The following is a 27877-nucleotide window of genomic DNA, read 5'->3' on the forward strand; positions in this document are numbered from 1 at the left end:
ATTATTTGTTTAGTACATTTCTGACAGTGCTTAATTATATACATAATGACGAATAGAAATTATATTTATTTGTTTGTGGTCTTATTGAGTTGTTCATTCGTATTAGCAGATGAGTGCGCCGTATACAATTTCGAAGATGGACTTAATGGTTTTATTTGGGATCATCCAGTATGTTATGGCATCACAAATTGGACATTGGGGTTGTATGATACAATATCTGTACCCCGACCGCACCCAGCTAGCAACACATTTATAAAGGCATCAGAGTCATCTGTGTCAGAATCTAACTGCATATCGACCTGGCCTTTCTATATTGCCATTAGCGGTATTGTCGAAGTCAATGTTTATATGGAAGAAGCCATCAGTTCCTTACATATTTTCGTAGTAACTGAAGATTCACTAGTTGTAGGTCAACTGGACTATGGTCCTATGTTTACTGGTTTCACAGCCGGTTGGTCATCAATTCGCTTAAAGTTAATTGGATCGTGTAATTCTTGTTCTGTAAGTATTATTAAATCATCCAAATATCTGTCGCGTTATAATTTTAATCAATCTTAGAATGTTGTCTTAAGAAAATAATGACAAATTTAAAGGAAGTATAGTAGAATTGAAAATATCATTGAAGCACCATGTAAATAAACTCAAAAAATAAAAAAATATATATAATAATTGTCAAAATATATTCAGAACTGAAAAATAAAATAACAGTCACAAAATTCAGATGAATTGAGAACTTTCTTTTTAGAAATCATTTGATGGCCATTAAAATATAATATATTTTATACTATGGTGTTCGTGACACCTATCATATGTTTCTATATATAAAAATAAAGTAAATATTTTATGTTTTATAAAATAATTTACTCCAAGTTTAAAAATAAGGTAATTTTAATCCCTATAATAATTAATAGACCCAGTAGATGTCAAATAATATAACTTTCTGTGTCTGTTAGTTAATAAATAAGGTAATTTAGTATTTTTAGATTTTTTTTTTATAGATGAACTCTAAAAGAACACATTTATTAAAACAACAACACAACAACTTTGTTCTTTTTTTCCATCCAGAACTCATATCGTCCCATTGCTGTGCAAAGGTCCCAAGGAACCTAGTTTATATATTAAAAAAAAAAAAACTATTTATGCTCGTCTTTGTTGTCACATTTAACTGACAGTAGTTAAAATCCGTACCAAATACGACGGGCATGCCACATTTAATCAGATCGTTTTAGCTCATAAAGTGGCAAAAGATGACAGACAAACTCACATGTACACTAATATTTATATTATTATAATAAAAGTTATAATCTTTAATATCATTATTTTTCCACAGATTGTATTACTGAGTACGATACAGGACAACAGTGTTGTGCTAATAGACTCGTTCAGATACATACCTCCAACAATAAATGATGAGGAATGTAGAATCTATGATGTCCTTTACTCAACAACTGAAGCACCTACTGCAACTGACACCACGCCAGTAGATATTTGGACAACAACTGAACAGCCCGCTGCAACTGACACCACGTCAATAGATATTTGGACAACAACTGAAGAGCCCGCTGCAACTGACACTACGCCAGTAGATATTTGGACAACAACCGAAGAACCCGCTGTGACTGAATCCACGACAGTAGATATTTGGACAACAACTGAACAGCCTTCTACAACTGAAGAGCCCGCTGCAACTGACACTACGCCAGTAGATATTTGGACAACAACTGAACAGCCCGCTGCAACTGACACCACGCCAGTAGATATTTGGACAACAACCGAAGAGCCCGCAGCAACTGACACCACGCCAGTAGATATTTGGACAACAACCGAAGAGCCCGCAGCAACTGACACCACGCCAGTAGATATTTGGACAACAACCGAAGAGCCCGCAGCAACTGACACCACGCCAGTAGATATTTGGACAACAACCGAAGAGCCCGCTGCAACTGACTCCACGCCAGTAGATATTTGGACAACAACCGAAGAGCCCGCAGCAACTGACACCACGCCAGTAGATATTTGGACAACAACCGAAGAGCCCGCAGCAACTGACACCACGCCAGTAGATATTTGGACAACAACCGAAGAGCCCGCTGCAACTGACTCCACGCCAATAGATATTTGGACAACAACCGAAGAGCCCGCAGCAACTGACACCACGCCAGTAGATATTTGGACAACAACCGAAGAGCCCGCTGCAACTGACACCACGCCAGTAGATATTTGGACAACAACCGAAGAGCCCGCAGCAACTGACACCACGCCAGTAGATATTTGGACAACAACCGAAGAGCCAGCAGCAACTGACACCACGCCAGTAGATATTTGGACAACAACCGAAGAGCCCGCAGCAACTGACACCACGCCAGTAGATATTTGGACAACAACCGAAGAGCCCGCTGCAACTGACACCACGCCAGTAGATATTTGGACAACAACCGAAGAGCCCGCTGCAACTGACACCACACCTATAGATATTTGGACAACAACCGAAGAACCCACTGTGACTGAATCCACGCCAGTAGATATTTGGACAACAACCGAAGAACCCACTGTGACTGAATCCACCACAGTAGATATTTGGACAACAACTGAACAACCTATTGCGACTGAATCCACCACAGAAGATATTTGGACAACAACTGAACAACCTATTGCAACTGAATCTACCACAGAAGATATTTGGACAACAACTGAACAACCTGTTGCGACTGAATCCACCACAGAAGATATTTGGACAACAACTGAACAACCTATTGCGACTGAATCCACCACAGAAGATATTTGGACAACAACTGAACAACCTATTGCGACTGAATCCACCACAGAAGATATTTGGACAACAACTGAACAACCTGTTGCGACTGAATCCACCACAGAAGATATTTGGACAACAACTGAACAACCTGTTGCGACTGAATCCACCACAGAAGATATTTGGACAACAACTGAACAACCTATTGCGACTGAATCCACCACAGAAGATATTTGGACAACAACTGAACAACCTATTGCGACTGAATCCACCACAGAAGATATTTGGACAACAACTGAACAACCTATTGCGACTGAATCCACCACAGAAGATATTTGGACAACAACTGAACAACCTATTGCGACTGAATCCACCACAGAAGATATTTGGACAACAACTGAACAACCTATTGCGACTGAATCCACCACAGAAGATATTTGGACAACAACTGAACAACCTATTGCGACTGAATCCACCACAGAAGATATTTGGATAACAACTGAACAACCTATTGCGACTGAATCCACCACAGAAGATATTTGGACAACAACTGAACAACCTATTGCGACTGAACCCACCACAGAAGATATTTGGACAACAACTGAACAACCTATTGCGACTGAATCCACCACAGAAGATATTTGGACAACAACTGAACAACCTATTGCGACTGAATCCACCACAGAAGATATTTGGACAACAACTAAACAACCTATTACGACTGAATCCACCACAGAAGATATTTGGACAACAACTGAACAACCTGTTGCGACTGAATCCACCACAGAAGATATTTGGACAACAACTGAACAACCCATTGTGACTGAATCCACCACAGAAGATATTTGGACAACAACTGAACAACCTATTGCGACTGAATCCACCACAGAAGATATTTGGACAACAACTGAACAACCCACTACAACTAAATCTACTACAGTAGATATTACAACTACTGAAGAACCCACTACAATAACAGAACCAACAGAGTCTATAGATATTTGCGTCACATATGATTTTGAAGAAGGATTTGATGGCTTGATATTGGATCATCCAGCATGCTTTGGAAGTAATACTAATTGGACATTGGGTGACTATAACTCAATATCAGTATCCAGACCGCACCCTGCAAGTAATATTTACTTAACTCATTCATTGTCATTGTCATTATTGCCAGCAATCAACTGTATATCTACGTTTCCTTTCGACTTAACACTAGGTGGTACAGTTGAATTAAATATTTACATGGAACAAGGTCATAATATTATAACTATTCTTACATATGACGGATACAATTTACAGTTTGGTGCCATGTTATCCGGACTTTCAACCGGATGGTCGGCAGTTCGATTCTCCTGGTCTGGACCCCCGTGTGATTCTTGTAATGTAAGTATCATAATGTTTACTGTCAATATATTTTGAACATTTCAATATAGTTTCAAATCGTTAGTATTTAATACACATATATTACAAATGTAACCAAATTGCCTAGTTCTCAAGTGTACATTATTAAATAGAAAACTAAATCGAAGGTATTGTGGCCTCAGGCTTTGGACCCAGAACATACAGACCCTATTCATTTTAGGAAACGCCTTTACCTAAATTGTTTAATGCGAACTCGATTCCGTGATATTATTTTCTGTGTATAAAAACAAATATTAATTAGTACAGGATATTTTAAAAATTTTACCGTTTCCGACCCATGTGTATCTGAAATAAATTTTAAATATCTACTCCCGTCTTGTTTTTCTCAAAATGTTTACGAACAAGTCAGACAGTTCTCTTCTCTCTTGTGGAAATTTGGCCAGACAACTGGGTTATTATTACTTAATTAAGCACTAACATAGTCTAAAATGCCGTATGCTCCCGGCACAAGAAGGGTTGGCAGAATAGCCAACCTATCCTGTATGTGTCGTAAGAAGTGACTAAAGGAACTTAATGGTCGAAGTAAGGGCAGCAACGTCCCTCTTAATACATCACCAAAAACCTAACTGCTGTTGTCAACTCGCCTGTCAAACGTGGCAACGACTGGCATAACCCACCTTATGGAAAAGGCCTATGTTTGGTAACGGACAGTTAACAGCTGTTATAATGATGATGTTAATCTGAAATAAATAATAATTAATTAAAAAAAAATCATTGATAAGACACGCAAAGTCCTATAATATTTATTATTTCATTTTGTTCCAGGTGATCCTTATGCCTATGATATATGACGGAGGCTTGTTGTTAATCGACTCATTTCGGTACATACCGCCATCACTGACCGATGATCAATGCAAAATATATAACTGAAGACAATAAATGATGGCCAACTTCACTCTTAATTAAAATTTATATTAATATAGCTAATACAAAATATTTTATGACACATAGCTTTTGATTTTTTATTAAATGAAAATATAACACCAGATATCTGACCATCGCTATTTAAATAATCTTATGATTATTTATTTATATACATATATATACCCTAAATATGTATGTACCTACTTTAGAGTTGGTTAGGATTTGTCCTATATATATATATATATATATATATATATATATATATATATATATATATATATATATATATATATATATATATATATATATATATATATATATATATGCTTCAAAAAATACACATAAGCTTTGAAAAATAAAAATAATTTCCTCATAAAATGTCTCATTCACAAACGTAGCGCTAAAAACTGTCATTTTAGTTTTATCTGATTTTTTTTCAAATAGCAAAGAAACTGACATTCCATTTCATGAAAACTGTCACTTATAGTCATGAACAGCGAAAAGAACATTACATAATGTACTATATATTACATAAGTTACCCTTAATGTATTATCTGAGGACAAAAGTTTTATGCTTCCGCACCTTGTATTTTCCCTGCCGACAAATAATGAGCCAACAGCTTACGTGCATACCATATACCATTTTAAAGAATCAGATATGGCAGTGAATAGTAGTTGTAATCCAAGATCTTATTATTATCAGAATCGGCAATGACTGATGACTGTACCCATTCTATTTCATATTTCAATTTTTATTTTCAACCTTTTTACATGACTGCCTAAGAAGGATTAAATGTTTTTCAGGGTTCATGTGTCTATGTCAATTTCTTTATTTCACGATAACTTCTAAATGCTTGAAGAGTTTTGGATGTATCTGATATCGTAAGAATCCTTGGAATATCCGTGCTACTTTTTGAAAATAGTTCGTTTTGACAGAGCAGTCGTGTTTTTTTTTTTTTGTTAATAACCATTATTTTTATAATACTTTTTTTAAAATACTTAGAATGACAAACAAGCTGACGTACTGCCTAATGGAAAACGGTAACCATTGTCTATAAACATGAATAGCACGGAGATAAAAAAATATACTGTTAAACCCATAGTACCCCATATGCGTTGTCACTCCAGAGGATTGTAGTGTTATGCCTTCGTATCCTATTATTTCAGTGTCATATGCCCTTCAAACCGAAACACAGCTTTGTAGTCCCGACGTAGAATGGGTCACCTCTTCCAACATCACCAGAGCTTAACTGCGGTTGCCAGCCCACCTGCCAAGCGTGGGAAATACTGGCAGAACTCCCCTTGGGGGGGTTACGTTCAACAGTGGATAGTTAACGGCTGGTATAATGATGGTGTTATACATCCGTATTTCATTTCACTGTCATATCCCATCCTTCAAACTAAAACAAAACCATGTAACTATAGCTGCTTCACGGCAAATTCACGACGACTTTGGTACAAAAATTTCCTCTGGTAACTCTGCAGATATTCTGTCATATTTATGATGCGGTGATACTATTTACGCCTATAGACAACGATTACCGTTTTCCGTTAAATATTCTGTTAACTCCTTTGCTATTACAAATTAAATAAAAAAAGAACCTAACCGTTTTTACTGAGCAAACAGTTCCTTTTACACGCATTGTGTATATTTTTTCTGTAAAAATATCACCGGACCAATAGATATTACTTGCTTTAGAAGCTTTGGTTATTACCTGAAAAAAGAGAAGTCTGCAGCCTACGCGAAATCCATTTGGCAGTTATACTACATTCTAGATAAGAAAAAATAACAAGAACTGGTGCATATGTACAGTCCACAGCTAAAATATTGTGCACTAGACATTTTTAGTGTACAGGTGACACTAATACTTTATTAATGGGTGGAAATGGAATGGTAACCCCGTCTATACTAACATTATATGCTGGCGGGGTACCAGTGACTGATAGGTGAGAATGAAAGCAAGTCAGTTAGCCTATTGTTGCGAAATCTTTAAAAATTAACCAAGATGGTTTCCAGGGAGAACCGCGTGGGGGTCGACCTGATAGGGTCTATTGCTAGCAATGGGGCTATTAGACCTCATTTCTAATAATCCCTTTCCCCCACAATAATACATGGGTATCCATAGTACTTCATGTCTATAAGTGACGTTTATATGAAAAGTGTCAATCAGATGGGCCGTCGACTTGTTTGCCATTCTAAGCTGTATAAAAACAAAGATAAATTTACGCTACTATAATAAAATAGGAAAGGTGAAAAATCTGAATGTTTAGTAACCTTTGCTAAAAATTAGGAAACTGAAATAAGGAACAGAACCCAAATCAATCTCTTTTTTGAATTTGATAAATCACTTCGTCATGTCATTGCAAGAAAAAGGCTAAACCGATTTTTATATTCGAGTACATGTCTTTCTAATTTAAAATTGCTATATATTTATTATTTCTTTTTTAATTGTTGTTACATTATTTTAATATAATATTAATGTTTTTGATAATTTTTTTTAAATTTTTTACACCACGAATGTGACAAACAAACATATAGTCCGTCTGATGATAAACGTTACTATAGCTTATAGCCTGCAATACTAGGGATATGAGGTGCGCATTGCTGACCCTGACGAAATCTTAATATACCCTTTTTTAAGAACCCCATATTATAGTCTCTAGGGAAAACCTCGACAGGAAGCTCATTCCACAGTCTGAGCGTTTGGGGGAAAGGGATTGTTAGTAAACTACCAGTCGCATTGCTAGCAATATACTCAGTCAGGTCGACCTTTACCTAGTCCCCTCTGAAAACCTTTGTGCTAAATTCTAGGTGTATTCATCACGATGAGCTAACTGACCTACATTTTCATCCTCATGTATCACCCCTCACTGGTGACCCGCTAATGTATACCTTTAACGCAGGCGGGGTTACTACTGCATAATCATGCGAAAAAAAAGCCTGAACCTTTGAGGATAAAAATTCTTTTGAAACCGCACTATATGTGACCATTTAGGTTTAAAGTACATACTCGTACTAGTATGAGGATGAATTGAGAATGAATCGCCTTGTCGATGGCGAGCGGAGCGATAATAAAAAGTTACTGTATGCATCACTTAAAAAAATACATTTAAATTTATTTATTATTAGATAAACGAACTAATATTCTGACCATATACTCCATAGGCCGGAAAAGCGCATGTGGCGAGTAGAGAGAGAGAGACATTTTTTCGACTTTTATTTGAACGGCCGCCGCATACCGTCGGAGCAGCTAAATTATTACCGAAATGTTTACACAAATAAAACTAGAACATGCGCGCAACATGAAAGCCTGTATGAGTTTAAAAATTCAATTTTCTCTTATTCGCACACAGTACCGGATTGCGGTACGAAATTTAAATTTTACAAGCGTCTACTTTCGAGGTTATCGAAATTAAGCAAGTTCTAAACTCGAAACATGTACTAGAAGGAAGCTTTGTACAAAAGTCGTCTGTATGGGTACCTCTGTCCCACTTGTCTTTTCGCCTGTGCTTATATGCCTGTTCTTCGAATGCAAAGGAGGCATAATAACCTAATCCTCAGGTATGACAACGCATGACGGATGGGGAAAGGACTTGTTAGTAATAGGCTCTAACTGCCAACTTGTGGGAGGAAAGGGATTTTTAGTGATGGGTTTAAAACTCCATTTGCTAGCAATGTATCTTATCAGGTCGACCTCCACGCGTCTGCTTATATCGATAGCGCAGGCGGGGTTACCATTCCATTTTGGAGTTTGTAACAATAATATTTGAAATTTGAATTTAGAAAGCGGAATCGCTTGTCTAATTATAGACTTTTAAACAAGAAGTTTTTTTTTTCTCTTCAAATAAAAAAAGTTTTAAAATTGGCGACACAATAGCGTGACATAATCATATCTATATAAAACCGGACGAATTGTAAACTTCCGACTTTTCGAAATCGTTATAAATTAAAAAAAAAAACACACAACATTTTAACAGTCCGGGACTGTTCACAAAACTTTGGATCGTTTCAATGCGATTAATCAATTTCACTCGGTTTCCTTATACATTAACCGTAGCGGCTTTATGCATACAAACTAAGCTCAATTTAGTGATGAATTTTTAATATTTCAGTAAGAATTCAGAATGTAATTCACCAGAGGGAGACTCTACAGAAGTCGATTGCTTTAGCACCACTGTCCCATTCGTGTTTCAACCGTGAAGCAGTTGTATTTACATTGCTGTGTTTCGGTTTGAAGGATAGGATATGGCGTGAATTTACAGGGTACAGAGGAATAACACCTGAGTCTTCCGGAATGACAACGCATAGGGGTATCATGGGCGAAACAGTATACTCTATAATGTCCATAGTACTGCTCATGTCTATAGGCAACGGTTATCACTTTCCATCAGGTAGGCCATCAGCTTGTTTACCATTCTAAGTTGCATAAAAAAATGTATTTTAACATTTTTATCTTTAGTTTACCGTAAACAACTAAAGAACTGTTTTCGTTAAAGTATAAAACTAGCTGCCCGTCCCAGCTTCACACGACAATACAACAGTACAATTTGTAAGCATATTCCTTTACATAAAAAAAAATTCTTCAAATCGGTAACAAACAAAAAATTGTATTTTTTGTATTGATCGGTTTACAGCTGACGGAATTATGAGACAACAAACATAAAGATACAACCGAATTGAATACCTCCTTCCATTTAAATGCGGTTGAAAAAAAAATTACATGTAACTTCGTTGTTCACTTTTTTCCGATGACGTCTGCGAAGTCCTATAGGCATCACAGTATACAAATATCATCTCTTTTTCTAAAAAATCTACGTTATAAAATTACCTTTTTTCTATAAAATTTTCTTATTTTTCCCATCGACTGTATATATATAAAGCGTAGGATTATATTTTATATGAAAAAAAAACATTACTCATTGTCTGTGATAGCCCTAAAATGCGTATGTAGGGCGTCCTAAATAAGACTGTCACGCTGTCATGCTAAGTAAACTTTATTTCGCATTTCGGCACGGACCCCCATAAAGAGATTATGATAACTCTGTATTCGAGTATAACAAAGTTGTACAATATTCATTTAGATGAAATTTTGTTTTTCTTTTGATAGATTTTATACATATATGTATATATAAAAGGGAGCTTATGGTGAAGGGATAGGCAGCAACCTCCCTCTTAAAACATCAGCAAAGGCCAAACTGCCAACCCGCCTGCCAAGCATGGTAACTACAGTCCCCCTCCCCCCATGGGGGAGACTATATTCAGCAGTGGACAGTTAACGGCTGATACAACAACGAATATAATAAACTTATTTACAACTAACTTATTGCCCGCTATTTCGTATGTGTATTATTCAAAAGTAAAGAAACTAGTGAAAAAAAACCCTTAATGTGATGTGTCAAACTAAAACATTTTTTTTTATTTAAATTAGACTTTTAGGAACACAACTGTGAAAATCGCATTCAATTTGGTGCAGTCGTTTTTCGTGATGCCGGAACAAATATATAGACAAATAAAACTTCTAAAAATTATTGAATTTAACAAATTAATTCACTTTCACATTTTTAATATTAGTAATGATTAAAGTAAATATAATACGACACATTTGTTGTTTTTTTTTATACTACTTAGAATTGCAAACAAGCTTACGGCCCACCTGATGTAAAGTGGTAACCGTCGCCTATAGACATGAGCAGTAACATGGACATTATAGAGTATACTGTTTCGCCCATGATATCCCCCATGCGTTGACATTCCTGAGGATTCAGGTGTTATTCCTCTGTACCCAGTAAATTCACGCCATATCCCACCCTTCAAACCGAAACACAGCCATGCAAACACAACTGCTTCACGGTTGAAACACGAATGGGGCAGAGGTACCCAAGCAATCGACTTCTGTACAAAGTCTACCTCTGGTATGTCTCCGTACACTGTAATTCACTGCCATAATATTACCACCTTCCCATAACCTGGTATGGGAATGGTAATGCGCCTTTGGGCACCATCGGTTACCATCTACATATATCATCAAAATTGTTATTATAAACTCTTTTTATAAGTGTGTTATCAAGAAACGATACGAGTACATAATTACTTTCTTTAAAAAACTCATTTTGCATATATTAATCACTATTATTGGAATTTTCACGCGTGAAATCTTATCAGCTTCGTTAATAGATGTCATAATATACGATTCATTCGTTTTATAGCGGAAACTGTATATCTAATTATGTTTATCTCTATGACACAATATAATGACGAAATCAGAAATAGATATAATATAAACAAAAACAGGACAGTATTGTTAAAAAAACCAAACCATTTATGTGTAATACTTTGCTGTTAATAACGTAACTGATATTTTTTCCTTTATCGTTTAAATTATATGAATAATTATAGTATTGTATATAATTTGTTAAAGTTTTAAACGATTGTTTCGAATATAAATTCTTACATATAAAAGTTCAAATTTAAATAAAATATCACTGAAATAATTGTTTAAAATTTTAACAAAGTCTATATGGTACAATACGAGTACTATATTAAATTTATATATATGTAATTAAAACCATATTTAGATTGTCCCCAGATAATAAATACGGCGTGAATCCCAAATAATAAATTGCCGTGTGGTCCCAGTATAGATTGGACCACCCCTTTTTTTCTCGTCGAGGTCACGATCGAGGAAAGGGCAGCAGCGTCCCTCTTAAAACATCAAAACCTAACCGCCTGCCAAGCGTGGCAACTACTGACAAATCTCTCAATAGAGAGAGAGAGCCGTATGTTCAGCAGTGGACAGATACCTAACGGCTGATATAAAATAAAAAAAAAAATACTGGGAATTCAAAATGAATGATCTTGACTCGGCATCTATCTATAACAGTTAAAAACAGCAGGTCTACCATGAAATGAAATTCCGAAATTTCGGACTCAATTTCGTGTTTTTATTTATACCAAAATCGGATCAATAAATGGAGTTTAACATTTCATTCGTCATACATTCTATTATAAAAGTCAAAAGGAACAATATTTTAACATTTTAATATTTCCAAACGTATGTAAACGTAAACGTAATGTAATTTTAACATCAAATTTGTGTTTCGTTTACGTACGAAATTTCGGAAAACATTTCATGGTAGGCCCTCAGATATCAAATACTGTCACCTCAATTCATCAGTGTATTAACTATATAAAAAAAAAGATAAAATAAATCGGTGTACTAATTAATTTGTAATAGAGTTATAAGCCTCTTATAGATAAATAAACGATTATGATATAATGATAATAATAGGTAGCTAAATCTGTTAAAGGAGGCCCCATGATATGTTTGTTGCTTATTATTTAGTTTTTTTTTAATGGATGATAATGGAATGGTAACCCCGTCTGCGCTAACGGTATATGCTGGCGGGGCACTAATGAGTGATGATAGCTGAGAATGAAAAGGCACAACAATTAGCCTATCGTGATAAATATACCTGAAATTCAGCACAATGGTTTCTAAGGAGAACCACATGAAAGTTAACCTATATCAATACGACTAGTATTCTATCAATCCCTCCCCCCTACCTGCTATACATCTGAAGTTACTGTTGATATATTTGAGTTCAAAAGAGGCATGGCTAAGGCTGTAACATTAAGGAGAAGGATTGTTGCAAAGGAGAGGTTAGTACCCATTATTTCAGCTAGATCTTCACGCAGTCCTGCAAAATACCATAATTAATTTCTTTTGAATTCACCACCATGCTAATAAACTTGATTTCTTCCTTAGTTATCATTCCTCCATTTACTATTGTTTAACATAGTACCCACGGCCACGTTATACCATCGTATAGCTCACTACCATCTGGATAGACGCTTACATCGCGGTTTCAGAGAGGTTTCCTTTCAAGAACGCTTAGGTTATGGAATGAGCTCCCTGTCGACGTTTTTCCAAGAGACTACAGCATGGGGTTCGTAAAAAAAGTAGTAAATAGGTTTCTTCAAGGTCGCTAACGCACTCGTAATACCCCTGATATTGCAGGCATTTATAGACTACGGTAACCGCTTACCATCAGGTGGGGCGTATGCTTGTTTTCCACCTCAGTGGTATAATAATAAATACTATTACATTCCATTTTAATCAATTAAGGAAACGCTGTGATTTTTTATCTTTTAATATATTTCATAGTCAATAGGTAATAACATACTATAAAAGACATCTGTCTCCCACATTTAATATATGTAAAAAAGATAATTAAAATTCTTCTTCAATGGCGACATTTTCAAATATTTAAATTTTCATTTTCTTTTTTATCTTTTACTTCTATTTTACGCTACATCTTGATCAATTCTACATCGACTTTTTAACTTGTCTTTGCAATATTGCGACGTTAGTATTGTATTAAATTTAATTGTTATTTTTTCTCAATTGACTTCAAAAAGGAGAGACTTAATTCAGCTGTGTTTTCGTATGTCTGTTACCTCATTACTCCATCAGTTCTAAACCGATTTGTATTTTATTTTTAAAAATGTACCCTATATTACTTGCAGTATCTTCTCACGCCATACAGCGAACCCAAAACGCAGATCTACGATACTGTTGTCATATTATAAAACGCGCTTGAATTACTCCAGTACTCAGTGATAAAAGTATCTTGAAGATGTCACATCGAAAAAAACTCTATGTAGCTAGTTTCATTTATACAATTGCACATAATAAGAAACCTAAATATTTATATGAAAAAAAAAATATATAGATGAAAAATATACATAGTCGGAATACTAGAAGTTCACATTCAGAACATTTACACACCTATGTAATGGTAAATATTGCTGAACAATTATAATTAATTCTAAGCTCTGCTACTGAAAATCACCAATATTTAGTATTTACTATTCATTCATTCATTCATTCAGAATCTTCTACATGATTTCACTTTCAAAATAAACTTAAACGAGTCATATTGAAAGAACGAATTTTAAACAACTGTGGAACTGTAGCAATATTTTTTGTTTAATTTTTATAATGATACTGTCACTGTCGATTATGATAATTTTGTATTTGGAATTAATTCTTTATTTTTATCTTTGATTTTAGTTTTTCTATTGATTTTTTTCAATGTTTCGTATCCCAAGTGAATATTAGCGACCCGCATGAATACTAAAGTTAAATGAGTTAAAGAGCCGCCTGAAAATCAACGCTGTATAGGTACATCTCGCTAGAGGTGTACATATATGTATAGCAACATCTGAGGCGACTCCTATTACTAGCAAAATGTACTGATTTTTTTTCTCAAATATTTATATTCTTGTTACTGAAGAAACCATAATATACCCTTTTGGAAGAATCCAATTTTGTAGTTTCTAGGAAAAACGTCATTAGGGAGCTCATTCCACTGCCTTGACGTTCGAGAGAGTAAACTCCTTTGAAACCGCACTGTACGCGACTATTTAGGTTTTAAATTGTGAGGATAAATTCCCTGTCGATAGCAAATGACGCGATGATAAACGATGGTTACACTTCTTTCCTTATTCAGTTTTTTCCTACTTGGAATTGTTAGTAAACAATTTTGATATGCATTTTTATCGAAATTAGTCATTTAAGAATAAGTCGAACAATAACAATAATCAACAATAACACATAAATCAATTAACATAGAAACCTTTTTTTCTGGCGATTAGTTAATTTTATTATGCACTGTTTGATAAAATAAATGTTATGATTTTTTTATTATGACAATTAAGATAAAATTGATTAGGGATACCTAAATAGATTTTAATAATTATTTTTCTCCTTCCTTCCTTGTGATAATTATTCTTCTTCGCCAATCGATTTTAATGATGATTTTTAAATGATAGTGTTTATTGTCGGTTATTGGTGCGTTAGTCCCATGTCTTATTAAGATTAAGTTGCTTTGCAAATTTTAAATTATAAAGAATTATTATGTTATAATTATATATATTTTAAGATTTAAAAGTTTAATATTTTGTTCCACAAAGAACACAGACTTCAATAATATTACTGAATCGATTTTGATAAAAATTTTATGAGACCAATCAGAAATATATCCTTTCAAATAAAAATAATATTTTCCAAAACGGTTTATAAATGATAGAATTATGCGGTAATCGGTCAATTCGGTTGAATTTTTTACTTTTTATTAAAAAACACCGAATTGAGAACCTTCTCCTATTTTGAAGTTGATTGAAGAAATTTTGAATTTTTCTGACTTGATAACATATTGAAAAATATTTACAGATGTTGATTATTTGTTAAGGTGTAAATTATTAAGTAACATTAATATTGCCTCCGTGTTACCATTTATAGCCTTTACAACTGACTCTATAAATACTTACTTAAATCACATAGCTAATACCAGAAAAATCCGGAAACTCAGTGTGGTAAGTCGGTTAAAATGGTCACGTACTTACAGAGCTGGTTAGTTGGCCAAACTTTGGTCTCAAAATTTGTTTAAAAGCCACTAGATTGATGTCCTCAACGGCGATGTAAAACGAAACTAGGTCCAAAAGAATACGAAAATAAGAGAGAAGTGTCCGTATGCTGGTTGCATCAGTTATTCTTAGCAGAGAATTACTCTGCTAATCGTAACTAATATTATAAAGAGGAAAGATTTGATTTTTTTTTTTGTGCGTAACGGATAAAACAAGAATTATAACCCAAATGTATTTCTCTTTAAATTTTGCACACCTTTATTAGTAACCTATTTAAGACCTTTATTATATTTCTGTTACGAAATAGACACCTAATAGTTATTACTATTGATACAACATAGGGAGTGTCATGGGCGAAACAGTATACTCTGTTATGTCCATGGTACTGTTCATGTCTATAAGCGACGGATGCCACTTTTCATCAAGTGGGCCGTCAGCTTGTTTGCCATGCTAAGTTGCATAAAAAAAAAGAATTCGTAATTTCTTATTTTTGAATGGTATTTTCTCACATTTTTTACCATACTTATTAAATTATATAGCATAAAAATAAATAAAAATTAGTTTTAAAATGTACAAATAAAGCCATTTCAAATTAAAAATTTTACTTGGACTAGTAGATAAATTTGAAATTTAGAGTTTCCCTTTTGGACCCAAGCTTTTGGAATTAAGCAAATAAAATAAGAATATTGTTTCAATTATTTTTATTATAATGTGTGTGGACCAATACTATGTAAAACTGGTCCAAAATTTCAAATCAATAGCATTAATATATCATAGCATAACGCTGTAACACACAGATGGACGGACGGACAGATAAAGTCGCACCATAATGGTTCCTTTGTACCTTTTTGGTACGAAACCCTATAAAACAATTGCCGAATCTATGTAAACGCATCACTTCAAACTGGCGGCATTTGGGTAATGTTTTTTTTTATGCTCGTAATTGTCAGAACAAGGTTTGTATGTAAATTCAATGTTTAAAAAGATTTTAAGAGGAACTGAAAAAAAAATTGTACACCCTTCCGAACTCTTACTTAACCGGACAGATAGATTAATATTTTTTCATAACACAGGGGCCAAACGAGCATGCAGCTCACCTGATGTGACTACCGCCGCACTTGATCACCCTCAACACCAGAGCCATTGCAGGTGTTCTGCCGGCCTTTTATTTTTTTTTTTATACAACTTAGATTGGCAAACAAGCTGACGGTCCACCTGATGGAAAGTGGTAACCGTCGCCTATAGACATGAACAGTACCATGGACATAACAGAGTATACTGTTACGCCCATGATACCCCCCATGCGTTGCCATTCCTGAGGACTCAGATGTTATTCCTCTGTACCCTGTAAATTCACGCCATATTCCACCCTTCGAACCGAAACACAGCCATGCAAACACAACTGCTTCACGGTAGAAACACGAATGGGACAAAGGTACCCAAGCAATCGACTTTTGTACAAAGTCTCTCTCTGATGATATAATTAATATAACAATTTCATTTTTATTAGACAATTTGTGAACGTGTTTTTCTAATAATGAGAAAATCAAATGTGTTAACTAGAGGGAATCGCTACACAGTTGACCATGTGAGTACGTACCAATGCCGTCCTTAAAGTTAATATGGCTGCTTTTAGTTTTATATCTTTGAATAAGGCAGTGGAATTGTTGGATACTACAAGTATTATAACGAAGTTAGGCAATGAAGTTGATTCTGTAGCGCCATCTGAACCCATCTCGTAAGTTAATATTTTAATTTTGTAATTTCCCAAAATTACTGTTTTTGTTTACTTAATGTTTGAGGAATGGACTGCAGCATCTTCCTAAAAGATTACCAAAGCATAACTGCGGTTGTCAACCCGCCCATCAAGCATGCCAACTACAGGCAAAGCCTGCCTTATGAGGAAGACCTGTGTTCAGCAGAAAACAGTTGACGGCTTATATGATGATAATCAACACTGTTTTGAGGACCATTATAAACTAAATTAAAAAAAAATTAAATTAATTCATATTTGTCCTTAAAATAAAAATTTCGCTACAATATTATATTGAAATATTTATTTTAAAAGTTGCTTTAGAAATGGTACTACAAAATCTACCACAATGTTTGCATAAAGTAATCACAACCCTCGTAAGTTGATATAAAAAATATACTATGATTTATTTTTTTCATCTAGGAATAGGTCTATCTGTATAGTAAAGATCATTAAAATTCATTTAATCTTTTAAGCGTGTTTCCGTAATAAATGTCTAAATTTTCTCATTTATAATATTAATAGAATTTTATTTTACTGAACTAGGTGTTATTTTGAAAAAGTTCATATGACTTTTTTGATAAGAATTATTTTGTTTAATTCCTCTGCCATTAGTATGCGTGCGACTGGCAACGCCCAAAAAGAAGAAATTATTACCAAAATAATAATAGTAAATAAAATAATAGGATTTTCAAAAATAATTTATAATATACATATATAAATCGTTATACTGATGACCTAAAACGTCAATCTTAGAATAAGTCACACATAAGTATATCACTAAAACGACTTAAAATTTTGCTTTGTTTGAAGTATCCAACTTTTATAATAATTTCAAGAATTAATATTTTTTTAAGAAGTACAATTTTCAATTAATTGCCAAATCGTAGGTACTCGACCGAACTCAGTTTACATTGCTAGTTCAATAATCCTAACATTATGTTATAATTCTTATCAATATTACTTAGATTCAGAATATGTCTATTGCTGATAAGGGTTCCTTTATAAACGTGTATCTATTTATTGTGGGGCAATGAATGTTTGCTAGTATAGCACAGTATTACAGTTCTAAAATAGAACAGTGATTAAATAACGATGGATAAATATGATATTTTAATATTATTGTTACTTGGTATTAGTGCAAACCATGTTGTGTTTAGTGAAAGTAAGTGAATTTAATAAATTTTTACTGGTGTTAAAATTGTGGTAGTTTTTGAATTGGAATGTTCGGTATACAGATTTTAATTTTCTCCTAATTTATTAATTCTCACAACTCATCTATTAAATATCAAATAAATAAGAGCAATTCTCCTAGTATTGCGAACATCTGTAGTCTTCAGTCATAACTTATTAATTATTTATTATAAGGCTTACCGTATGCTTATTTATCTCAGTAATATAAATAGAAATATTTTTTCAATTGTAAAAACAACAAACAAGCACGTAGGCAAAATTTGTACTTCTTATACAAAAATCAACTGCATGAACTAATCTGTTACTGCTACCAAGCAGCTGTGCTTACATAGTGTACATCTTGTTTCGATTTGAAAGATGGAATATGCCAGTAAAGTTACAGGGTACGAAAGCACAACACTTTTGTTCACATTCCTCTAAATAAGTGGCAAATGAATCTACGTATCAATAGATATGTTTTCATAAACATTCGCATGAGGAAGAACGATTAGGCAGGGTCTGGCGTCAACGTCGGCGTTTCATTCTACCTTATACAAGCGATAGCGATCACATATCTATGCCGCTAGTAGGAATCACAAAGCATGAGAGATACCACGTATATCATAGCTGTTTCTATAATATCAGTAGAAACTGAATAGACTAAAGATGACTGGTAAAGAATGCTGTGAGCAAGGGTGGACTTATCTCTCAATAAAGATATTTAAAACAGTATACTCTGTTATGTTCATGGTACTACTCATGTCTATAGGCAACTTGTTTGCCATTCCAAGTTACATAAAAAAAATATAAGATCAAGAATGTGTTCTACAAAACAAAATCGGTATCAAATGTGACAAAATCAGTTATTTTTTTTTATTTAAAAACTAAAATACTAAACTGATTGTGATATTATTTACTATGGGACTAATCTGAAAGGATTTATTTCTTAGAAAAAAGAGTTCCCCAAATTGGTTTTTTATTAATTGAGTTATGAGGTAACAAACATATAAAAATTACCAGCGAATTGAGAACCTCCCCTTTTTTCAAAATCAGTTGAAAATCAGGTCAGTTGGTCCATCATGGGAAATTCACTAGAAATAAACCACGATAGGGAACCGCATATAGATCAAGCAGATAGAGTAGATCGCTCACTATAGAGACTGGCTACAGCCCCCATTACTAACAATCCCTTCCTTTTGTCCTCATATTACAATTTATTTCCGAGTTTAGGTAATAAATCAATGCAACCTTTTTATTTTTAACCTAAAAGAAAGATGAAATCACATAAAATATGCAGATATAAAAAAAAGTTACCAAAAATAAGGTTTAAAGTAAATTACGATCTCTTCCACGGAACCTTAGGATGGAGAGGAATAATTAAAATTGCGGCTAAACGTGACAATACAAAAAAAAATTTTTTTTTTTTCAGAAATATTGGTGTGCTACTACGGAACGTGGGCAACGTATAGAAATGGTTTGGGCAAGTTTGACGTTGACGATATAAATACAGATTTATGTACACACTTAGTATATACTTTTGTCGGTATAAACAATGAGGGCACTGTCATTTCTTTAGACCCTTGGCTGGATTTGGGAGAGAATTATGGGAGAGGTAAGTTAGTCATGTTTACATCACAATTAGGCTTCATACATAAGGGAGATTTTGCCAGTAGTTATCATGCTTGGCAGGCTGGTTGACAACAGTAATTTGGTTTCGGTGATGCTGCTGTCCATCTCTCGATCATTAAGTTCCCTTAGTCTGTGGAGAAAAGAGATTGTTAGTAATGGAGACTGGGAATCCCATTGCTAGCAATATACCCAACCAGGTCGACCTCCTCGCGGTTCTCCCTGGAAACTATCATGATTAATTCCTGATGAATTCATCATAATGGGCTAACTGGCCTTTTTCATTCTCATCGATCACCCTTCACTGGTGCCCCGCCAGCGTATCCCATTAGCGCAGGCGGGGTTACCACTTCATTTTCATCCAATAAAAAAAAATTTACTTAGTCGCTTCTTGCAACACTTACCGGTAAAGAACATAGGTCCCCTATGTTCAGTAGTGGACAGTTAACGTCTGATGATGATGATGATGATTACACAACCAGCAAGCAGATCCTACTTCGGGCAGTAGTTTTAAAAATAAAATACAGGCTATGTTACTTACTGATAATGTAGATTTTTATAGGCGAAAGAATTTTAAAATCGGGTAACTAGTTTTTTAGTTTATGATAAAAAAATCAAATCTTTTCTCTTTTTATTATTAAGATTTTTATTAATATTATTAATAATATATTAAGAATTACAGTTATGAGCAAATATTTTTTTATACCTAAAATACATACAATAAAAAAAAACATAATATATTCAAACTGTACAATTACAGGTAATCCTTAGTTAATTAATTTCTAAAATTGACCTAATGTGTATTAAATTTTTATACCTATTTATAATGTAATAAATTACTTATTTTTAATATATACTTAATGTTTTATAAGCTAATAATAAAATTTCAGATAACTTCAGAAAATTTAACGCCCTGAAACTGAATAATCCTAAACTAAAAACTATTTTAGCGGTGGGCGGATGGAATGAGGGTTCTGCTAAATATTCTGTGGTAAGTGGTCATAATATAAAGATTCATTGTATTAAAGGAACTAATTTAATATAGTTTATATGAACGCAGTAGATAATTTTTACCCGCGACTTCGTCTGTATGACCGAGATATTCACAATATTAATAAGTATTAATTTATTAAGGCTTCCTATTTATAGTTGATAATGTGGCCAATCTTATTTCTTGTCTTACTCCTACTAATATAATAAAATTGTAACTAGATACCAGAGGGAGACTTTCTACAAAAGTCATTTGCTTGGGTACCTCTGTCCAATTCGTGTTTCAACCATAAAGCAGTTGTATTTGCATGGCTGTGTTTCGGTTTGAAGGATGGGATATGGCGTGATATTACTGGGCACAGAGGAATAACACCTGAGTCCTCAGGAATGGCAACGCATGGAGGGTATCATGGGCGCAACATCATATTATAGATATAACGGAGTATCTGTTATGTCCATGATACTACTCATGTTTATAGGCGACGGTTATCACTTTCTATCAGGTGGGCCGTTAGCTTGTTTACCATTCTAAGTTATTTATAAAAAAAAAGATAATGTTCTTAATTGGGTGATATTTAAGAAAAAAATAATATAATGGATTATAATAATAATCACAAGATGTCAGAATAATAATTTTAGAAATTGTGTCTGTTTGTATATTCGTCTGTCTGTCTGCACTAATATCATGGGTGCGGTATTCTCAGTTGTGTACCTAAATGTTTAATTTAAAATCTAGTGTGTTTTTATCATAATACGCATCTAAAAGTGGTCTATGTCTTAAGTTTCCTACTTCTGAAATCCATGCATACGAAGTAGCCGACAAAAAACTATTAAAAAATAAAGAATTAAACTTTCACAACTTTGATCAAGATTACAAAGCTGATTCAACTACATCAGTATTAGTACTACATAACTGTTTCACCACAGATACATTTCAAAACATAAATAACTCATCAAAATTATCAAGTGAGATAAATAATATAATTGTAAACAATGGAGTTATTTATAATGAAATAGTTACTCTTTATATTTTCTAATAAAATCTTATCGTATTATTAAGAAGCATTGCTTAATAATGGATTATTATTTTGAAATGCCGTAAACTTTAGTTGCGTCTCTTATAATAGACTAAATAACCCATATTTAGTTTATTTTAAGAGATGCGACTTATAATACTAATATAATATAAATAAAACTATTAACTGATTTAGATACTTTATTATTTTCTGAAATAAATGTAATTAAATGATTATTAGCTACTACCGTTTTAATGAATTCATGAGGTGATTCAATATAAAGTCTATGCGACTTTATATTGAAGAAAAACTGATATTAATTTAGTATTAATATTCTACAAAATGCGAAGTTAATCAACGAATTTGATAGTAATTTAGTAAACAAATAGACTATATTCTAGATTAAAACGAAGAATAAAGAAATGTATACACTTCTGTAGGTCCAGAGGTTAAAATGAAAAGAACTCCGTAAAGTCTAGTTTCCCAAAGGTTAACTGGGAGACAATATTTTACAGTATCAAACCTACTTTTTGCAAATATAGTCAATAAATAAGAAATAAATAAGCATGAACTTTTTTCCCTAATGCAAGTAAAACTGCGAGTTAAGACTATTTACACCATAAAATGTTTTTAGATGGCCGCAAACCCAATTTTCCGGCAGAACTTTATAAGAAGCGCACTCAAAATGGTACTAGATCATGGATTTGATGGTTTAGATATTGATTGGGAATACCCGAATAGGCGTGATTCTGTTCATGGACAAGCAGATGTGAATAATTTTAGTCAACTAATAGTAGAACTGAAAGAAGCTCTTAATGAGTACGGCCTTCTCTTGACGGCCGCTGTTGCTTCCGTGGAAGAGATGGCTTCACTTTCATATGACATACCAGTTATTTCACAGTAAGTAATATTTTTCCTTGAGTGAATGAATGAATCTTAACATTTTTAAATGTAGAAGAAGACCTAAAAAAAAGGGAGATGAGGTGTGTGAAGGATGATGTAGTCAGAAAAGGAGTGAATGCTGAAGCGACTGCAAATAGAGATGAATAAAAAAGAAAAACATATTATGCTGACTAATAGAAATAAGCGTAAGAGAGACACAATGATGACGATCTCTCCATCACTCTTTTTTGTGACGATATATTACGATGCTAATTGACACATAACAAAAAAAAAATGTGCTATCTTCTTCGATTTCAAGTAATATGACAGTAAAATTACATTATGGGCCTCGACCGGGGAAGTACCACACCCTCACAGAATACCGACGCTAAGTGGCCGCACTTTTAGTGCGACCACATTCCGTATGGTGAGTGAGGGAGTCCGGAGGCCCATCCTATACCCATCCCCTTCCTTATCCTAAAATCCTCCCCCACCTCCGTCCCCCCATCTTTCAATACCAATGAAAGCATAACACCTTAAGCTTCTATCTAATAGTATATATAGTATCTCAGTGTTTTCTATGCTAATTATGCTACTATTCATGTCTATAAGCGATTGATACTATATTTTATCAGATAATATGTCGGCTTTTTTTGTTATTTTAAATTGTATAAAATAATCTACCATGAATATATGATCTAATATTTTTTCCAGTAACATATAAATATCTAACGTAAATATCTATAATACAACGAAAGTAGGTAAAAATAAGTATAATAAATATGAGTACATTGATAGTTTTTTTCCTATTATAACTATATTTAATATTAGATTAATATTGATCATTAGCAATGATAACTATAAAACTATTTCGCTGTATAAGTGTTAAGGAATAGATAATAATGGAATTTCTGCAAGATCAAGATAATGCCGAGTCTTTGTTACTAAGTTTAATAATGTAATTGACACTTCATATTATAGACATTTAAAAGAATTTGTAATTGTAATAAATTTAGTTTAATCAGGCGATGGCAAGAAAGATATTCTCAACTCTATGTTTTTTATGTATATATGTATACGCAATATCATCGAAAATTATTAAGCAATTTTTTTTTTTTTATATATACGATATTACTATAACGAAAACTAAATAGTAATTTTAGTTCCATATAAACTATGTTATGAAATAAGAAAAAATCTTAAATTAGCCCAAAATCTTGAAAGAATAATGATAAAGATATCTATAACATCTGAACTCGGAATAAGAAAGACTTTGAAAGAAATGTAATCACACCAATAGTAAGAGGTGATTACGGAAAGAAATCGCTACAACACCTTGCCTGGTAAAGTAGTAGCAGCCAACTCCTTTTATAGCAAAAATCCGGTATTGGGACGATAATTAGTTGATGATGATATTAAGAATAGAATCACGAAGTTAACAATTATTATACAAAAACTTATTCAATAAATTATATTCCAGGTATTTAGATATAATAAGCATCATGGCATACGATATGTATGGATCTTGGGATGCAGTAACGGGACATAATTCGCCATTGCATAAAGGGGAAGGTGACGATGGTGTTGCAAGAGAAACCCTGTACACCGTCGATATGGCGCTAAAATATTGGCTCCGGCAAGGTAATCATTTTTTCTATCTATTGCGTCAAGAATTTAATTCTGTAAATTTAAAATTTAGGATAAAGGATCGAAACTTTGTACAAAATCGTCTACGTGAGAACCTAGTCTTTCAATTTTGCTTCCATATAGTTTGGTTGGTCGCTATGCTCCAATTTGAATATCAAGGTGCAGCAATTAAATTACTGGGAGCTATAATCAGAGCAGAATTGGAACTAGCGACCCCTGTAATAGGAACGAAGGTTCAGTCATAACCTTTGCAACACAAGGGTCTTTGATATTTCAAATATTCATGGACTGCTGTCTGTATATCATTATTGTATAAAAATTTACCATTTATTTTACTAGCTCCACATCGTGAAGTTCTGTGGGGTATAATACTCGTAAGGATAATTTCAGTAGATTTTTTTTTTCAAGTATTTACCATAGTCTGTTTCGAGATTAATTTTTAATGAGGTTCAAATTGATTTAGATAGATATTGACTAGTCTCTCATGTCAAAAAATCGTAGTATAAAAAATTGGTTTTGTTTGTTTGTAACACTTTATTGTATAGTAAAGTTTCAAATTACATATACAGAGTTTTTGAAAAAAGAATGATTATAATGGCAGACTTATTCCATAAAATTGATCTCTTTTAGTCAACCTTTGAATGTCTTTTTTGGTATTTGGGTTATCTGTTAGTCTAATACTGGTTTTATCATATTGGTTTAAGGATGTCCACCTGAGAAGTTAGTACTTGGTATGCCTTTGTATGGACGTACTTTTACGCTAGTAAATCCAAATATTAATTCAGTAAGAGCTCCAGCTAGTGGACCCGGTCTTGCGGGACCATATACTGCTACTAATGGTTTCATTGGTTATAATGAGGTACTCTTGAAATGTATATAAACTAATTAATTTACTTGATTAAACAGTTTATTCCACATTAATTACTATTTCAACCATTCATTATTAACTGCAGAAGGTAAACTTGCTGCATATTATACTGTCATGTGTATAATAAAAAATCCACTTCAAAGGAGAATGTGTTTTTATACAACTTAGAATGGCAAACAAGCTGACGGCTCACTTGATGGGAAGTAGTAATCGTAGCTTATATACATGAGCAGTACCATGGGCATAACAGAATATACTGTTCCGCCCATGACACCCCCATTCTTTGCCATTCCTGAGAACTAGGGTGTTATACCGCTCTTATCTGTTATTCTACTATTATAATATTCACCAGATGTTTGTTCAATGATTCTATTTTTAATTTTCCTTTGTTTTTCAATCGCTTCTTATGATATTCTGCTGATAATAAAGGATAGTGACATATTGTATTCTTATTCCATCATAACAACTTCACTTGCATATAAAGAACGCTTATATTTATGCTTTAATATAATTATTTCTAATTATTAATTTATAATTACAGTTGTGCATCAGATTTCAATCTGAATCATGGAATATTAGAAATGATAATCTGGCCAAAGTTCCTTACGCTGTTCGAGATAGAAATTGGGTATCTTTTGACAACAAAGAATCTTTAATCAAAAAAGTCGAATACGCATTAAGTTTGAATATAGCTGGTGCTATGGTATGGAGTATAGAAACGGACGATCTTCATGGACTCTGTGGAGATGGAGATTTCTCTCTACTGAGAGCTATTAATGATGCACTAGATCGAAATATAGATGTTTCTACAGAAAATGTCCCGTCTTCTACGACTATTCCATCTTCTTCGAGTACTCCAGCCACGTCCACTACTATATCTTCCAGTCCATCTACCACTACATCTACAATTCTTTCTAGTACCTCACCTATTATTCCATCAAGCACTCCTTTTACTACTTCTTCTACCACCCCTACTACTCCTTCTACCACTCCCTCTACTCCTTCTACCACTCCTTCTACCACTCCTTCTACTACTCTATCTACTACAGCATCATATTCTACAACTACCATTAAAGGTATATTACAATTTTTAAATATACAAAAAATTGTATAACATATATTTAAAAACTTCACATACCATATAAGTCACAAATTCTGACGATTTAGTGCCAAAAATTCTCCATAGTGCCAAAAATTCTCCACGGTATGATATTATAAATGGTATTATAAATATTATAAAAGGTACTTTAAATTTAGATAATAAATTGTTTCGAGCTCTCTAGTAATAAATACAAAAAAGGTAATTAACAAAACTAAATAATTTAAAAGGCAGATGTATCTTTCTATGTAGTTTGCCACGTTGAATATCCGTATATTTGGATATACTCGTATAAGAATAAGTATGCATATAAGATAAGATAAGATAAAGATATATTTTTTTTTATTTCTTACAGTACCAGAGACTTTCGTTTGTAGAAGCGAAGGTTTCGCACCAGACCCAGAGAGTTGTACATCATTCTACATCTGTGTCAGGAATGTCAACGGTATTTTAGTTCCTAGAAAATTTCAATGTCCAGACAACCTGTTCTGGGATCAAAAAAATTTGCATTGTAATTACAAAGAACTTGTTGACTGTATTGTTTAAAAATTAATTTAGACATTTTATTAATCGCTTTTACAAAGTGATCTGAATTATTCAAAGTCCTGTGTTTAATATATCAAAAGAAACTTGTATTTACTTTTTTACATTATTTTTTCATACTTTTGATGTGTTTTCTAATTTGAAGACTGTAATAATGCGCAATACCGTAGCCTTAATTTTATTTAAAAAAGTTTTATTAAAAAAGAAAAATAAAGACTATATTGCGAAATTTAATATTGTAGATGTATTAGAAAAAAATATGAACACTAATTGAATTTTATAAGGTTCAATATGTGTTTTCTAAGAAAATTTGTTATAAATAACTTAGGTAGTCTAATTATTTTGTAATAAAATATACAAATATATTAAATTATTTTTAGTTATATATTAATCTTTAAATTATAATTTCTTAGGAGACTAATTTTGGGTACAGTGCTGGTATTATTTTAATATTTTTTCTAACCGACTTAAATGTTTTTTATTTTTTAATTTCTTATAAATATATTATGTATATCATATTAACTATAAATAGCTACTGTGGTTATGTAGGGATGATTAACTCAGCTCTAGGTGTTCTGTGTTGTGCGCCCAGATGATGATTACCTGGTTCCTCTTAACACTGGGTATCCTAGCTTGACAATTAGACGACTGGTGTAATTGTGGGGCACTTATTATTATCCCAAGACTTAGACATACATATACTGAAAAATGGATACCGCTTTTGTTCAGCAGTAGACAGATAATGACTGATATGATGACGTCAATGATACTAAAAAATATGAACATTATTTTTTGCCATTGCTTATGGCG

The 27877-nt window shown here is 33.3% G+C and overlaps 2 protein-coding genes across 2 annotated transcripts; both read left to right on the forward strand.

Annotated features, from left to right (window-relative positions):
• LOC128202296 (proteoglycan 4-like) lies at positions 1-5123 on the forward strand. Its single transcript, XM_052902092.1, has 3 exons — positions 1-501; positions 1331-4138; positions 4943-5123. Exons 1-3 carry the CDS (start codon positions 46-48, stop codon positions 5045-5047), a joined length of 3369 nt encoding a protein of 1122 aa, XP_052758052.1. The 5' UTR covers positions 1-45; the 3' UTR covers positions 5048-5123.
• Positions 5124-18250: 13127 nt separating this feature from the next.
• LOC113509411 (chitinase-3-like protein 1) lies at positions 18251-27452 on the forward strand. Its single transcript, XM_026892751.3, has 8 exons — positions 18251-18388; positions 19826-20008; positions 20913-21013; positions 22663-22928; positions 24391-24551; positions 25262-25416; positions 25967-26501; positions 26880-27452. Exons 1-8 carry the CDS (start codon positions 18319-18321, stop codon positions 27068-27070), a joined length of 1662 nt encoding a protein of 553 aa, XP_026748552.2. The 5' UTR covers positions 18251-18318; the 3' UTR covers positions 27071-27452.
• Positions 27453-27877: the final 425 nt, after the last annotated feature.

Source organism: Galleria mellonella, unplaced genomic scaffold (genome assembly GCF_026898425.1).
Source record: "Galleria mellonella isolate WM207_F2 unplaced genomic scaffold, CSIRO_AGI_GalMel_v1 utg87, whole genome shotgun sequence".
NCBI lineage: Eukaryota > Metazoa > Arthropoda > Insecta > Lepidoptera > Pyralidae > Galleria > Galleria mellonella.

What these genes read in the sequence shown, in the direction of transcription:
- LOC128202296 (XM_052902092.1), top strand. Translation starts at nt 46, where the DNA reads ATGACGAATAGAAATTATATTTATTTGTTTGTGGTCTTATTGAGTTGT. An exon ending in GATCGTGTAATTCTTGTTCT is followed by an intron (nt 502 to 1,330) that starts GTAAGTATTATT and finishes ATTTTTCCACAG; the next exon opens with ATTGTATTACTGAGTACGAT. An exon ending in CCCCGTGTGATTCTTGTAAT is followed by an intron (nt 4,139 to 4,942) that starts GTAAGTATCATA and finishes ATTTTGTTCCAG; the next exon opens with GTGATCCTTATGCCTATGAT.
- LOC113509411 (XM_026892751.3), top strand. Translation starts at nt 18,319, where the DNA reads ATGGATAAATATGATATTTTAATATTATTGTTACTTGGTATTAGTGCA. An exon ending in GTTCTGCTAAATATTCTGTG is followed by an intron (nt 21,014 to 22,662) that starts GTAAGTGGTCAT and finishes AAATGTTTTTAG; the next exon opens with ATGGCCGCAAACCCAATTTT. An exon ending in TTCTACAACTACCATTAAAG is followed by an intron (nt 26,502 to 26,879) that starts GTATATTACAAT and finishes TATTTCTTACAG; the next exon opens with TACCAGAGACTTTCGTTTGT.